The 16,765-nt window shown below is 39.9% G+C and overlaps 1 protein-coding gene across 6 annotated transcripts in view; it reads left to right on the top strand.

Moving 5' to 3' along the window:
• RABGAP1L (RAB GTPase activating protein 1 like) overlaps positions 1 to 16,765 on the top strand; it is a 150,750-nt gene that overhangs the window by 94,403 nt on the left and 39,582 nt on the right. For 5 of the 6 annotated variants that reach the window (XM_053391190.1, XM_053391191.1, XM_053391188.1 and 2 more), the window contains one exon: positions 3,168 to 3,296. In XM_053391190.1, the coding sequence (XP_053247165.1) occupies positions 3,168 to 3,296 (129 nt within the window). Of the gene's footprint in view, positions 1 to 3,167; positions 3,297 to 13,057; positions 13,184 to 16,765 lie in introns of those variants that run through there. The other variant, XM_053391193.1, reaches the window with a different exon arrangement.

Here is a 16,765-nt window from a genome sequence, read left to right on the forward strand (position 1 = left end):
CTGAAAATGTTTAAGAATCTGTTTTGCCACAAGTATTGTCAATATGATGTATACCAGGTTGAAAAAGGACACACATTACTAGCTACAACTTAGTCGTCTACAAAAAAAATAATGCATATGAATACAAATTCAGCAGATCAGATACCATCACCTGCGGGTGGAACCTGGAATGTTTTGTTTACCTCAACAGCTTCCCTCAACAAACTTCGTCAGCATTTAAAATGTGAGATTTGATGTTGCATTTCTTGGTGCGATTCAACAACCTTGTAAATCTAGGGGAAGAACCTCAATTATCTTCATAAGAATGTAAAACCAGACTGTCAGCCAGAGGCTTGTCTAGGCTAATGTTCAGTTTCCAACAGTGGCCACCAGGAGCCTCTAGAAGCTCACAAGCAGGGCCTTCTACAGTTGGTCCACAGTATCTCCCATTCAGGTCTATTTGAGGGATGTTGCCTCTGGACATGGTGATTCTATTGAGCTATTATAATGAAGAGCTGCAGAAAGATAAGGAAAATTTGTCCCGTATTTTTTTTTTAAATCCACTTAAGCTAGCAGCCATCATTCCATCTATGTTCTATTTTCTTATCTGAGACATCAATAAATTTCGTTGGATTACAACCTTTAGGCACCATCCGTAATTTTGTAAACATCTGTCATATTCCACCTTGTGCACGTTTTAATCACCAACCTTTATATTTTCTCCTCATAGGGAAGGTACCCTAACATTTATCATTTTAGTTTCCTTTTTCTGGACTTTTCCCAGTTCTGTGATACCTTTTGGAAATGGGGCAACTAGAGCTGGACACCGTATTCTAGATGCAGTCATGTCATGGGTGCATGTTATGTTGTTCTCTTTTAGTCCTTTTCCTAAAAGTTCCTGTCCTCTGGTCCTATCTCCCTTTCACTCTTTCAGTCCTCTGTGTTGATGCTTTCAGTCAGCTTTCCACTGTCGTACCATCCTTCTGAAGCATTTAACCATTATTTTAGAGCCCATTAAAGCAATTGTGAATCTAGGGGTTTTGTCCCAGTCTCCATCGCTTTGCACTTGCTTATGTTGTTCTGTCATTTTGGTGTCCATTTCACAAGCCTTGAATAACATTGATTCCAGTACAGTGGGCAGGAATTGCTGGCTTATTGCTATCCCTCCCCCATTTAGTGAGTTTCCGGTGTCTCCTGCACTCATCCTATAACTACTGAATTTCTGTGAAAGGTAATAGTTAAAGATTCTCCCCTTATCAACCATATAATTCCATCAGTAGATTTCTTGACATTCTCAAAAAAGAGATTGCATATAAAAGATTTTGTGGTGGCTCACTTGTGGCTTCCTTGATCAACTGAAAAAAACTGTAATCTTGAAGCAATACAGTCAGATATACATGAAACCTGCTATCTCAGTATCACATCTCCAGTATTTTACATGCTTCAAAGTTTATGTTTTTCACATACCAATCATGAAGTATCATGCCAGGTACTTCTAGGGCTTTTAAATGGGATTTTGGGGCTCAGTTAAAAACTTGTGCTACCCCACCACTACCAGCCAGTTCCAGGGATCCCTGTAAATGTTCAGCCTGGCAGTCCAGTCATTTAATTTAGGTTTTCTACATGGGGTGAGGAGGAGTAATTTATTCTCCCCCCCCCCAATTCTATCGCCATACACTTCCCACTAAGAGAGCCACAAAGTTGTTGTTGTGCACGAAAATATACCCTGAATATTATAGGTTTTTACCACTATACCTGCAGCCTGATACTGTTGCTTTTTAAATACATACCAGAGATTTTCTAGTGTTCCTGATATGTATAAAAGAGAGAGGGAGAAAGAACATTCAAATATTACACACTTCAGGCTAATTTTGCTGGTGCTCAAAATAATTCCATGGATGTCTTAACTGATATAGGCCCATTCTCTCTAACATTATTATTAACAACTCTATTTAAGCAAAAAAAGCCAGAAAATTTAAGACATTGCAATTACAACCTGCCTGCACACCATGCTAAACCACAGGTTGGCATTATGTGACCAAACCCTGAGGAGTCTGAGTATCATGTGATTCCTACTTTTTCTTCGTTTTTTTTAAAACACCACCACCACCACCAACAACCATAGTTTGCTATTTAATCTGAACCAAGCAAACTATGGTTGATTGAGAAATGGGAAGCAAAGGTAAGCACCACAAGGCTGGGGAGAGAATGTACAAGTCTGAGGCAACAGGAATTATCCCATTTAATTCAATGCCTGATCACAGGCAAGGCAAAATCTAGTTGGTTCTGCATCTTTTTTTGTTTGAGAGCTGCTTTCTGAGCTGAAATAGGGCAGCTAAAGTATCACTACTGTTTATGTTGCCTTTCTTTGTAATCAGAGCTGCAGTCAGCAGATTTAAGAAGGCAGTTTGGAAAGAAATCATGATTTATCATTGGAAACAAATTAGGTAGCTGTCTTCCATTACCCCCTCTGTAATTCTCTTGCCAAATTTATTTAGCAGCACACATTCATGAGGTTTGGGGATATTGGGGCTTGTTCCTTCTGTGTTCATAAAGCAACTGAGCAAGACAAGATAATCACTGTTACCCCAGCAGTGACAAATGGTTCTATCAGAAGATTCCTTATCCTTTCTCTCATAGCTGTTTGAGATACAGTGGGTTGCCTTTCTGTTTCAGTGTGTACTGTCTTAAAATGTGCTATTGCTCATGGCTTCCTACATGTTGTACTTTCCGTTCTGGAATTACTTTCTGATTATCCTAGATTAATTGAAATTTGCTCTGGATACTCAGTGACATTAAAAGCTTTTGCAAATTTGGAGGCTGAGCTTTGTCTTAAATTAAGTCTTCTCAAAGCTAAGAGCCTGTATGTTGTTTTTAGCACAACTAACTAATACTTTAATATTGAGAGAATGTTGTTGATTATAGCTGGTGTGTGTTTCTTGGCATATGTATTATTTATTTATTTATAAGTATTTTGCAAATTTCTATGTTGACACTCACATCAATCTGTTTGCCATATCTAAAAATATGCTTTTGACTTCCCAGAAAGAGATTCCCCCCCCCCAAAATAGGGATTTGTGTTTACATCAATGCAATAGGCCATTAAATGTATTCAATAGATGATGAGTACAACCCCAGTGTGACTGTCTTCTGTGCTTACACCACTTCTCCAATGTGTTTCATTGCAGACCTCCAAGGAGGATCTTCTGCAAGCTGATTTTGAAGGAGCTTTGAAGTTCTTTAGGGTACAGCTGCCCAAGAGGTACAGAGCTGAAGAGAACGCTAGAAGGCTTATGGAACAGGCTTGCAATGTAAAGGTAAGGGCTATCATTTTGTCTGTAAATAAGGTAAAATTAGGCCCCTGCAGTGGAATTAGCAGTTGGATCAAAGATCCGTGGCAGAGATATTTTAATTATAAAACTAAACATCTTCAGGGTTGCCATATTTCAAAAAGTAAAAACCAGGACACCCCGGAGGTTGTTGAGCTGTATTTTAGGAAACCACCGAAATTGTTGAGCTTTCTTTAGACAAACCTCAGAGTTGTTGAGCTTTTTACAGTTTATTTGCCAAAGATCCAGGACAAACGGGCGCCTGCCGTATGGCAGCCCTAATCTAGGTTGGGTCATTATTTTTCTATATTCTGTATTTTTCCCACTGCTGCTGCCCCAATGAACTTTGAATAATACAGCCAGTTATAATTGAGAAATCTGGATCTGTAACTTAATTGTAATTTCATTGAAAAACTTTCAGTCATACATAAGCCCACAGATAATGGCAGCTGTATAACATTGACTGCAAAGAACAGTCCGTGTATGTTTACAGATTATACCCAGGTGTTTCCTGGAGAAGGGCATTCAACAGGAAGGGTGGTTACTGGCACACTTTCTCTTTAAACTTGTTGGAGGTCAGTGTGAGGACACTCTTATCAGAGAATACTGATTATTATGGGAGACAACATTTAAATGGATAAATTTGTCTCATTTATTTTCTCTCATTAGTTAATTCAGATCCTCAGATAACTTGGTTGGATCAGTGGTATATAAATGTAATAATAAAAATAAAAAGCGAAGCTTGTTGCAGCTGCTTCTTTGGCTGGTAGATGTGGCTGGATTGACCCCCCCCCCATACAATGGTGCTTAGTGCTTATATTTTGTTGATCTGTATATACTGTTTGTATTTGAGATTTTTATACTTTCTTGGCCTGCCAACCTAGCAGTTCAAAAGCACCTCCGGGTACAAGTAGATAAACAGGGACCGCTTACCAGCGGGAAGGTAAACGGCGTTCCGTGTGCTGTGCTGGCTCGCCAGAGCAGCTTCGTCACGCTGGCCACGTGACCCGGAAGTGTCTGCGGACAGCGCTGGCTCCCGGCCTATAGAGTGAGATGAGCGCACAACCCTAGATGGCAAGACTGGCCCATACGGGCAGGGGTACCTTTACCTTTACCTTTATACTTTCTTGACACCATTTTGTTTCTGTGTTCACTTTTTTGGTTAAGGTTATCAGCTTTCACATTTTTTTTAATGTGTAAGTGATTCAAGATCAATAAGAAAGATTTAAACCATTTACCAGAAACATTGCCAGAGCTCAGGCAATTGGCAAAGTACTACAGAATACAGTGGTACCTCGGGTTACATACACTTCAGGTTATGGACTCCGCTAACCCAGAAATAGTACCTCGGCTTAATAATTTGCTTCAGGATGAGAACAGAAATCGTGCAGCAACGGGAAGCCCCATTGGCTAAAGTGGTACCTCAGGTTAAGAACGGACCTCCAGAATGCATTAAGTTCTTAACCTGACGTACCACTGTAGCTGAATTTTAACATTTTGCTTACCCTGTCCTTAGTTCCTGCAGCTCTACAATCCAGGGAAAACATTGTTCCTTATGTGAATCCAATTCCTTGGAGAGATTATGTGGAAGCATAATAGTATGAGGAGAATAGATTAAGAAGCTGCTTCTCTTCTTCCATTTCAGATCATAACTTTAGTGGCTGCATTTTGTAAAAAAACAAAACAAATAATAATTGGTAGTTTGTCTTGAGTTGTTTGGGAAAACTGACCATGTGCCCTGTGCTGTGATTTCCCCCTTTCCAGCAAATGATGTCAGTGTCACAACTGCTTCCTTCTTCTCTTGACCGATCTTATGTCAATATCATAAGTGGCAGCTATGTATCTAAAGTTCTTCCCAAATAAACAGCATGTCAGATCTCACTATGCTAGCAGACTGCAGCAGGAGGCAGTGAGGAGCATGGTTTCATTCCCAGGATAAGAGATGTTTTAGGAGGCTAATTGCTCCCCACATCCATCTCCAGGAAAGATGGAAGGTCCAGTTTATACTTGAGAGTCTTGTAAGCACTGCCTTTGTGTTTTTATTTAACTTCATCTACACAAGATGGAGGTGTTGATATTTGGGGGTTCAGCAGATCTCAGAGTAGGAGGGCAACCTATTCTGTATGAGGTTGCAGTCCCCCTTGTTTCAAAAGTTCAGGAACTCTTCTGGATCTGGTGCTATTTCTGTTAATACTCCCCCCCCCCATCTTTTCAACGTGTCAAAATGCCATTTGGTGTCAAATACAATTTTTAGCGGGGGGAATTGCTTGAGCCAAAATGGCACGCCTGGGAGACTGTCATGTTATTGAGGATAAAGGAAAAGATGACTCCTCGGTGGAAGCAAAGTTGATGTTGGGACAGTTAGTGCTTGAGGATACATTTTATAACTATTTAATTCTCGTAGGTGCTAATCTGGTTTTATTACATTTGAATTGCTGAAAATAGTGACTAAATGAGCAGAGGAGGTGATTGCATTTTCAGTACTGATTAAATTATGTATTTTACCAGGTTTACCTAGGAATGTTGTCACTGTTCCTGTTGAAAAGTGGGACTTTATATTCAATAAAGTTTTTGGAATATGTTCTGACTTATTTTCCCATTTTTGCCTTTACCACCTCAGTTTTGCATGCAATTTCTTAAGAAAAATACTAATGCTATGTTGCTTTAGCTATTCCTTGGCAAGCCTGTTGCTTAGCAACTGCCAAAATAACAAAGGGGGGCCATATCTAGCCATTTTCCTGGAGCAGCTTCTTATTTCTTCCTGTTTCTTTTGCCACCATAATTAAGCATTCACTTCATTCTTCACATGGAGATAAAATTCTGAAGCTGTGTACTTGTATTTGACATGTGTTTTGTTCTCTCTCCACTACATGCAACTCCCCATTTGTGCAAGGGTTGCGTTATGGGTCATTGCACATGTCAGCAGTCACGCATAAGCCTGTTCCACACCCCTCTGCCCCCTTCCAGGGCCAAATATGGCACACGTGTCTGTGGTTGTGCATCAATCAGACGCACGCAAAATGGTTGCCGCCTGTATTATTTTTCTCAGAAATCAAATACTGTAGTGTGGTTCAACCACCAACACCTCAGACATTGGGGGGGTGCTCTCAAAAATAATTCTCATGACCAGACACTCTGGGTTGCATTTCAGTTTGCCAGGTAGAATGATTCACCCTCTCCTCCCTCTGCATGCTATTCTGAGGTTTTTGGGGCACATGAGGGAGAGGGGGGAAAGTCCCATTGCATGAATGGAAGTCCTTGTACAGGGCTTCTGCTGACTGGGCTCCTTGATGGAATCCTGCCCACAGTCACATGGTATCATACTTTCAATCTGTTCCCCAAGTACTTTGGCTGCTTCAGTTTCACATTGATCTAGTTTGCATATCACAGCAAGCCATAGTCAAAAGCAAAGTATGGCTTAATGTGAATGAGCAACATTATATGTATGCTGCTCAAATTGTGCCTGACCTACTCTACTCTTTGGTGAGGTGGGAGGTAACAAACCACAGCTCTGACTCATCATCACATATGAACCAGCCTTTGTGGTTTGCTTCTTTCCAGCCTCTTGATGTTTGCCTTCTAGCAAGGAGGCAGATCTCTCTATTGCAACCCAGGGCTAGGAGCCACCAGGCAAGGAATTGAAAAAAGGTGAATGAGCAGCTTCTGTACCCACTGTGCTCCCAAGTAAGGAGAACAAATAGCTATTTAAGGTAGGATGGGAGAGCCCACGTGCAGTTCAGCAATATGGTCACTACGCTCAGTTGATGCTCAGTTGTGTCCTCACACAGCTTGTCTTTTTGGCAGTGGGAACCACTCTGAAAGAAAGAGCAGACACAGGCCTGCTATATATGTCCTTTTGCACCCTGAAAGCAACATCCCACAGTCATGTTACTCCAAAGTGTCTCACTAAAGCCATTGGGACTGTAACAGAGTAAGTGGCTTGTGAACTACAGTGGTACCTCTAGATGCGAACGGGATCCGTTCCGGAGCCCTGTTTGCATCTAGAAGCAAATGTAACCAGCGATGGCATGTCTGCACACGCACGCATCGCTTTTCACCGCGTCTGCGCATGCGCAAGCGGCGAAACCTGGAAGCAACACGCTCCGTTACTTCCGGGTTGCCACGGAGCTCAACTTGAACGCCCTCATCCCGAAACACATTCAACCCAAGGTATAACCATTGCTTGGCTTCTCAATGCACTTGCAGTTCCCTTAATGTATTATAAGTACCAAATTGTTCTCTGAGGAAAGGCAACATGTTGTTCTTTTTATAAAAAAAAAAACAGACCAAGGGGGAATCATGATAGAAGTTTATGAAATGATATTTTATTTGGGAGAGTTTTGTTAGGGAGAAATTACGTAGGAAATCTGTCTTTGCTATAATCCTTGAACTCAGTGCCGTTTAAAGAAGCTATTTGGTAAAAGATTCAGGACACACAGTATATAACTAATTTATGGAATTCTCTGCCACAAAACATGATGAGGCTCTAGCTTTGATGTATTTAAAAAGGGATTAGAAAAAAATCATGAAGAATGTGTATAATTGGCTATAACTCATGATGACTCTCTGGAATCTTCAGGTTCATAAGTGATATGCAAATAATTACCAGTTGCATGGGAGCCACAGTGGACATTGTTGGGCGTGGCTCAGGTGGCATGAGATCTGGTCTTTAGCACTGGATCCCAGATCTCATGCCCTTGGCAATGGGAGGGCTTGAGTCTCCTTTAAAAAAAGTGTGCATGCAGCTTACAAGATTTATTCCACCAGGAGGCTGGCTGCATTGCATATACTCTCATGGGGTGGGGGGTCTGATTTTCCACCTCTCCAAGTTAACCTTAGTCTCCAGGGCTCAGTGGTGGGAGGGAGTGCAGAGGAAGAAAAATAATTGGGCTCAGGAGGAGGAGGGGGCTGTGAGTGTGCACCTGGCATGAGGTGTAGGGCTGAAGAAGTGATCAGAACACGGGAGGAGGAGGGGTGGGATCTGAACCATGCTGCCTCCACTGCCCACAGCAACTCCTGGATGGTCTTTTGTTCTTCTCAGATGAGTCCAAGGGGGTGATGACAGAAATTTACAATGGCAGACTGGGGTGCTGAGAAACATGAGTGGAGCCTGGGGAGCCTGGACTAGAGGAAGTATTTTTCATTTTCATTTGAAGCAGATTGGAGACTTGTTTGATCGAAAATACTGATTTAGAAAGTTCCCAATTCCATTCCAGCATTTCCCCCCTTCCACTTCCAGAGCAGCTCCCCTGACTGCTCCCTCTTACATTAATCCAGTTGGGAATGCTGGAATTGGCATGAGAAATCGCTTTGGATATGGGAAAGAATGGAGTGATGAAAGGGAGGGGGAATGTGTTTAGTTTTCTAAACTAAAATCTGAATTGAAGACAGAACAATATTGATTCACAAAAGGGGCTTCTGCTAGCCCAGTGGAATTTATGCCTTCCCCACCTCTCTGTGTGTCTTAAATGGGGAATTAACCATGTTGGTGTGTAAAGGAGAAGTTTGGAAAGGAGGATCCTTGCAATTTTTACTTTGGTGGACTAAAACTCTCATTGCATCTCATGACTTAAATACAGAGCTTGCAGAATAAAGTGTGTGTGTGTGTGTGTGTGTTTCTATTTAAACCAGAGCCTGGAAAAGGTAATCTTCACTTTGTGCCAGTGTCCCCACTTCTGCCAGATTGCCTTGTATGTCAGACAGGTAGACCTGCACAGGTGATCTTGTGTGTTGAAGTTAATGTTATATGTTGCTACAAACTCTTAAATGGCTTTTCTTTGTTTCTGAACAAGCAAGAATGTTTTGTGGCATGTTAAGGAGTAACAAATTGTATAATGGATAGGCATTGGTGAGATGCATACAGCACGGAGTGGCAATTGCGTCATTAACATTGGCTGTTGTCAAGAGCAGTTCACAACAAGCCCAGAAACACCTACTTTAGCTTTGGTTTCCATCTTAATTTCTAACGAGTGATATGGTTGCTCATTTGTTGGACTTGTGTTCTTTATTTGAATGACATTCTCTCAGGGACTGCAGTTAATACTTAAAGTGTTGTACTTAATGACATCATTGGGGCTTCCCTGCAACATCACTGGGGGCTGCCCCCAGGGTCTCAGTTTGGGGCAGTGAAATCTCAGGTAAGAAAATTTGGTCTGAGGTAGGACTGCTAGGTCAGGATGTCCCTGACTTGGCAGTCCTACCTCAGACCAAATTTTTCCTGAACAAATAGGCCTTTTTCTTTTTAGTAAAGCAAGCAGCTTGAGAAAATGATTTTAGAGATAAATAATGCTACAGTTACTCATAAGTAACAAATTTAAAATGGAGAGAAACACATATGACTATGGCTTTTCTAAACTGTTACCCTAATGAAGTCAACATGTTATCCATTTTTACCCTCTGTTCAGATTTTGAGTCTCTTCACAGTCATCTCTTGGCTTCTGCTGCTAAAGTGCTCTGTGACCAGTGTTTCAGCTTCAGATCCAGCTCTACAAGTTTCAAACCCCACATCCCTTTATCCTTTTAAATTCTGCAACTATCTACCCTATTTTCCAACTTGGGTTATACACTATATTTTCACTCGCCGACCTTTTAGCCAGTTGAAAGGAGAGGAGATTTCTCACTAAGTTTCCATTTCCCTTTAATTGTCTGATTGGTGCTCTTAGAACAGGATTCTGAACAAGCTGGACCAGTGGTCTGATCTTCTTTAGTTTTACCTCAACACAAAATGCCTTGTTAACAGTGAGTTAAAATCTTACAGTCTAGTGTAGAGCGTGTGCATATGTGTGTGTGAAAATTTATAACTAGTGTTTCTGTTTAGAACCATAACTGCAATCTAGAATAAAGGGTGTAAAACCACTTCCGTCATTACTTCTGCTGTAGCATCATTGTGAAATGTTAAAGCAGTAGCCGTTGGATTAGTCACTGTGGTCTCAGTAAACTATTCTGCAGAAATGGTTTGAAATTTCTAAAAGGATCTTTGCAGATGGGTTGTCTGCACCTGGAATCAAATGTGGCTTTCCTGGAAAATAGACAAACTATTTACAAAGAATAAGTCCTCTATTTCCAGTTTGTTAAAATGTTGCATGAGAGAATTTCAGAGACTACCTCCCAAGTATGCTTGGAGGTTTCTCTTTACCTTCCCTGCCAAGCAACTCATTAAGAGTAGGGGGAAGCAGAGAGTGGAGTGATTCCTGTCTCCTGATTTGTCTTCTAGGAAGCCAGTGTAGCAAGCTAAAAGAGAGAGCTCGTGGATGCATTTTTGTTAATTAAGTATAGTAGAGGAAATGAATGTTGCGGCTATTGTCATTTCTTAAGAATAGAAAGGGACATACTATGATGCTTGAAAAGTGGTTTACAAAAAGAAGACAATTTATAAATTAAAAAACACAATACTTTAAACCATACAAAAAGTTAAAATGCTAAAAACAGATTAAAATTCACACTGCTTGGGTAGACTTGTCTAACCAAGAATGTTTTTAGCAAGTGTTGAATAGAATACAGTGAAGACATCTGCTAGATATCCATAGGCAGGCAATTCCAAAGTGTAGGTGCTGCCACACTAAAAGGATAGGGTGGGATATACAAAAATCTGACTCCCAATATTTTTGCCATGAAATGATTAACTTAAACGTTATCTGGATACTATTGACATGTTTTTAAGGTTGCTTTTTTGGGTGGAGATCTTGCATTCCTCACCCCCTTCTTTGATTCTGCCACAGAATTTTAAGAAAGAAGTGTATGTAGTTGTAATGCATGTGATGGTTGCTGTAATTTCATCCCTTCCTGGAAGGGAACCTGGGATCAGGGGATGTTCCATTTCTTACCTCCTTCTACAACAGGTGTCTTTGTTTACCTGCCTTGTGCCACACACATTATCATACTCCCAAGCTGAGTCACTGTGAAGGTGAAACCACACAGGCAGGCAGCTTTCACTTCTAGCAAGCATTTTCTACCAGGAAGTTGAAGCAAAGCTGAAGGGAGAAATGCTTGCTTTGAAGAGGTTCCCTGGACCTAGTAGCATGCTTAGGAAAACAAAGTGCAAGTTCAGGTAGGAATTAGGTTCACTGGAATCCAAAAAGAATGGTTTGTTTACTGCTTAGATCTGAACTACTTCCTTGGGAAAACAAGTAAGATTAACCTAGCTTCAGTATCACAGAACTACATTGTTACAAGCTTCAAATAGGATACATAGGTTTTTCATTGCACTTAGTGGGTTAAACGTGACCAGTAGCTCTTAAGGATTTCTTAAGAGGATTTCTTTGCATTTTGCCTGCCTTAAGCCTATTAAAATTCTGTGCTGTTTCCTAGCAATAACAAGTGGTTTTTACTCCTCCTTTCTTAAAACGGAAATGTTTTTTATCCGCCATGCTATAGCTGTGTCCCAGCTTCCCTGTTTAATAGCAAACAACACCTGTTGCTCTTGAGATATACATGTAATTTTTGAGAGGGACCGCTGAGGAAAACAGGATGAAATGACAAGCAGTTTTCTTTTGTTTTATCTGGCAGGAAAAAAAAACATGTGACAAAGTTGCAGCGGTTTGGACCAGGAAATACCATATGATTTTTGTGGTGACTAAAATGTACTCTCATTCATGATAAATGTCAGATATATATCTGTCCTTAGCACTGGAAGAAAATGCTATAGAACAGGGCAAAATATGCAGTAAGTCAGTCAGGAATGGGTCCTTTGATGTTTTCTCCTTTCTGTTCTTAATTGAAGAATATTGCTTTTTGATTAACAGCTTGTTGTGAATTGGAGGGTAGGCATGGAGTTTTGCATGTCTTGGTAAAACTATAGTTGAAAATTCTCAAATGTTTCAGATTTTGGTGCATTTCCCCCCTTCACATATTTTTGATAAACTTACTGGTCTGAAACTACAAAGTCCTTCTGCTGTTAAAAACTAGGGAAGGACTGGATTCCTTCTGCAAGGAGGATTTTCTTTCTGTGCTCTTCTGATTCTGTACTCTACTGTTTTGTTGAACAAAGGCATACATTTTCTTGTGAATGAAGGCCATGTAGATGAGATTTTATCCTTTTGAGGTATGATCTTACTCTCTGACTAACAGTGAAAACTTGTCGCTGTGATCTTACAGGTATATAAGATTGTTTCAATAAAAGGCTGATGAGGCCCTATATTTCTGTTTTATGTCAGAATAATTCAAAAAGAAACAAAAGCAGACCCTACACCAGAGCAAACCTGCCAAAGAAAAAACACTATTTCCTCAGGTATCTGATAAGAGACTCTGGAAAATTCCAAGAGTGGCAGAATACGGTTCACTCCTTCTGTGGGAATCTGTGGAATAAGCATAAAGCAAGTCGTCTTGTGAAATCTGTCCTCCTCCACTAAAAAGAATCTTTTTACTATGGTGAAATATTACATTTAAAGAACAAGAAGTTGTGGGGAAACACAAGAGAGAACTCTGTTATGAACTGAAGTTTTCGGATTTACCCCTGCTTCATTTGGACTTTAATTACTGGGAAAAAGACTTTTTATTACTGACCTTAGCGAATGACTGTTTTATTATCTGAGCATATGAACAGGTGTTACACCTATACATTTCCTGCAAAAATAAGGAAGATTCCCAGAGGAAAGCAACAGACAGGCACTGGCTGCTGTGTTTCTTTGCCTTTTTGTTCCTTCTGTGACACTCCACCCACTTAGTCTCTTCAAGTGGGTGTGGACAATCGACACACAGCTGAGCTAATTCTTTGTCGTTGGATACTGAACCTGTTGCTGGCACTGCTAACAGAGTGTGCTGACAAAATGATGGAAGAAATTTCCATTGTGGTGGCCTACGACTCCCATGTTTTTAGCAAGCTATATGATGAAGACTTTCTGGCCAGCCTGGTTGCAGTCAGCAAACCCAAATATGTGGTAGGTGTCTAGATTGTGAAATACTGTTCTATTTTTTTTCTTCAGTACCATTTTTTTCTTCAATGTCTGTAGTAGGGAAATGATTCTACTTGCTCTTTCTCCCTTAGACCTCATTGACTTGACAAGGTTCTTGAATAGTACTGTGCTAAAAACCTCTCACACTGTCAAATGTCTATTTTTGTCGAACAACCATGGATTCTTATCACACTGCTCATCCCTGGTGTTGTTACACTAAAAGAGATTCTGCTGATGCCTCAAGGCAGCCTATAGCTGGTCTGGCCTTGCTTAACCTGTAGGACTAGTGAACTTAATTTGCACAAGAAAGGATCCTCTTCAACTTAATTTTATTTATGTTTATGAAAGAGAGATGGAAGGGAACGTGTGTGATATAGTTTGTTTTATTTGACAATGGGAACTAAGGAGTTAAGCTTCATGGAAAAAGTGGGTTTGGATCCCGGCTGGAGAGGTTGTGCGTGGCTAAAGAGGAAGGCAAGACAGCCAGCGGGATGGATCCCGCTGGCTGTCTTGGCTTCTTTGCTCTTTGGGGCTGGGGGGGGGGAATATTTTTTTTCTTTATTTCCCCCCCTAAAAACTAGGTGTGCCCTATGGTCCGGTGCGCCCTCTGGAGCGAAAAATAGGGTACATTCCATTTAGGAAGCTTTCTTGCTGAACCAGCTACAGTATTTTTAAATCTCTGAGGTAGAAGTTAGACCTTTTACTTACTGCAAAAAATAAAAATAATTCCACTGATTTTCAGCATCGCTTTAATACTTTTACATAGATGGAATACTTCCTTAATGAAACAACATGCAATGTTACAATCCTTAAAATGGGTCGACAGATCATGGCTTATACTGAATAAAACCCTTGTAAAAATAATAAAACATCCAGCTAGTATTGGTGGACCATTGTGGGGTTGTGTGTTGTGTCTTTTGCTTTTCTGCATCACCATAACCAAAACAGATTTTTTAGTTGCTCACATAGCAACTCTGTGTACAGAGATTCTACTAGCTGGTAGGATCTATTTTGGCTTCTGAGTGGTAGCTATAGCTTAGCTTCCATACCAGCAAATGAGCAATATCATGTTTGCTTGTCATTTACTGTTCAGATTCTTATGCTGGGATATAACATACAAAGTTATAGTTAGGCAGCTATATACAAACAAATCCTTGAAATATCAATATCAAACTTTCAAACTGAAGAGCCGAAAACATGTAATACCACTCCATGTTTTTGGTCTGATATTCTTGTTCTCATTCTCTTGTCATCTTTTACAAGCAAGGACTCTTTATCTCCCAATTCACCTTTACTATTTGTCATCATTGTAAAATATCCTACTCAACAAAGACATCCTGATGTTAAGGAAGAGAGAAAATTATGTGCCGTATAAGAGCCCCTCCCCCAATGTCCTTTAAGAATTTAAAGCAGTGCCACCAAGATCCAGTGAAGGTAAGGAATTCTTTCCACCTGGCTTTAGGACAGGTTTTTTTTTGTTTTTTATTGGTTTTTAAACAAATACAAATACAATAGCCATTAAACACCTATCCAGCAGTACAGCTAACGATGTTTGTTTTATCCGTTGTCTCTAGACATACACTTACACTTACACATTCAACATTCAAACCGCTCCACTGAGAATATTGAGTAGTTGGTATAACCCGGTCTTGATTTTGACCAATAACATAATTAAAAAATGGGGGCCACGTTTCTTGGAAGGTTTTTTTTTTTTGAATAATATTTATTAAAGTTTCATAGAAATTACAAAAATAAAAAAGAAAAGAAAAAATAAGAACAAAAAATACAAAATACAAAAAAATAAAAACAGTTAAAAACAAATCAGTCTTTCCATCTCTTATCTTTCATTTACTTATTTCCCTGACCTCCTCTCACCTCCCTTTTTTGTATCCTAGTTCAGTAGTTGTTTCAGCAAATCCTTACCCTTTTTGCTTTTATCTTAATATTTTATCTTAATATATTATAACTTTACATTTTCACCTGTTATCAATTCCTCTTTACTTAATCCTTTATATCTTTTCTGCTAAAACCACATAGCATAATTCCAACATCTTTCTAACATTCCTTAATTTTACAATATTTCTGTAGATAAACTTTAAATTTCTTCCACTCTTCTTCCACCGACTCTTCTCCTTGGTCTCGGATTCTGCCAGTCATCTCAGCCAGTTCCATGTAGTCCATCACCTTCATCTGTCATTCCTCCCGGGTGGGTAGATCTTGTGTCTTCCAGTACTTTGTGATAAGTATTCTTGCTGCTGTCGTAGCATACATAAAGAAAGTTCTGTCCTCCTTTAACACCAACTGGCCGACTATGCCCAAGAGAAAGGCCTCTGGTTTCTTCTGGAAGGTATATTTAAATACCTTTTTCATTTCATTATAAATCATCTCCCAGAAGGTCTTAATCTTTGGGCATGTCCACCAAAGGTGAAAAAAGGTACCTTCACATTCTTTACATTTCCAACATTTATTATCGGGCAAGTGATAAATTTTTGCAAGCTTGACTGGAGTCATGTACCATCTGTAAATCATTTTCATAATATTCTCTCTTAAGGCATTACATGCCGTAAACTTAATACCTGTGGTCCATAACTGTTCCCAGTCAGCAAACATAATGTTGTGTCCAACATCCTGTGCCCATTTAATCATAACAGATTTAACTGTTTCATCCTGTGTATTCCATTTCAACAGCAGGTTATACATTCTTGACAGGTTCTTAGTTTTAGGTTCTAAGAATTCTGTTTCCAATTTTGATTTTTCCACCTGGGGAAGGTGTCTCTGTTTGTTATGCCATTAATTGCCCTCCTGTGTCTGGTGAGACCCTGAGACATCCCAGATATTATTTTCCCAAATGTTCAGGGGTATTTCAGTTTGTTTCTTCCATTGCTGAGCTACCGCTAATCGTGCTGCGGTCAGTAAGAAGCCTACTAGTTCACTGCAGCACAGGATGGAACCTGTCTATGTCCAAAGATTGTAGGGCTAAGGTAGGATTTGGAGAAAGGGGTTGGCCTGTAATTGCATATATAATGGAGAATACTCTATTCCAAAAGTTTTTAACGTAAGAGCATTCCCACCAAACATGAATAAATGAATCATGCTTTCCACAGCCCTTCCAACATAAAGGGGAAAGGGGGGGGGCGTTAATTTTTGCCAGCCTGACTGGCGTTTAGGACAGAGATTTAGCATCAGTAATAATGTTAAAATGATAGTGGCAAGTCAGCAGGCTGGATCTGTTCTGACTAGGACAAAATAAAATAAACAAATGAGAAATGGCTAAATTTGTTCTCCTTCCCACCAGGGCATACTGGCAAACCTAGTCAGAATCCTCAATCAGGCTATATCGCATGACAGATAGCTCTGAAATAGAAATGATCAAGTGGTCAAACTTAACATTGAAATTTTTATCCATATCTAAAGTTCTGTGCCTGCTCAAGCAGTGTTTTGCCCCCTTGAATTATATTAGAATTGGATAATAAGAGGAAGACCGTGTTAGGAAAGTCTTATTAACAGAGAGGATTACAATTTTGTGATTATAATAATCATAGTGATAAAAATATGCAATTAATCAAG

Source organism: Podarcis raffonei, chromosome 6 (assembly GCF_027172205.1).
Source record: "Podarcis raffonei isolate rPodRaf1 chromosome 6, rPodRaf1.pri, whole genome shotgun sequence".
In the NCBI taxonomy this organism is placed as follows: Eukaryota; Metazoa; Chordata; class Lepidosauria; order Squamata; family Lacertidae; genus Podarcis; species Podarcis raffonei.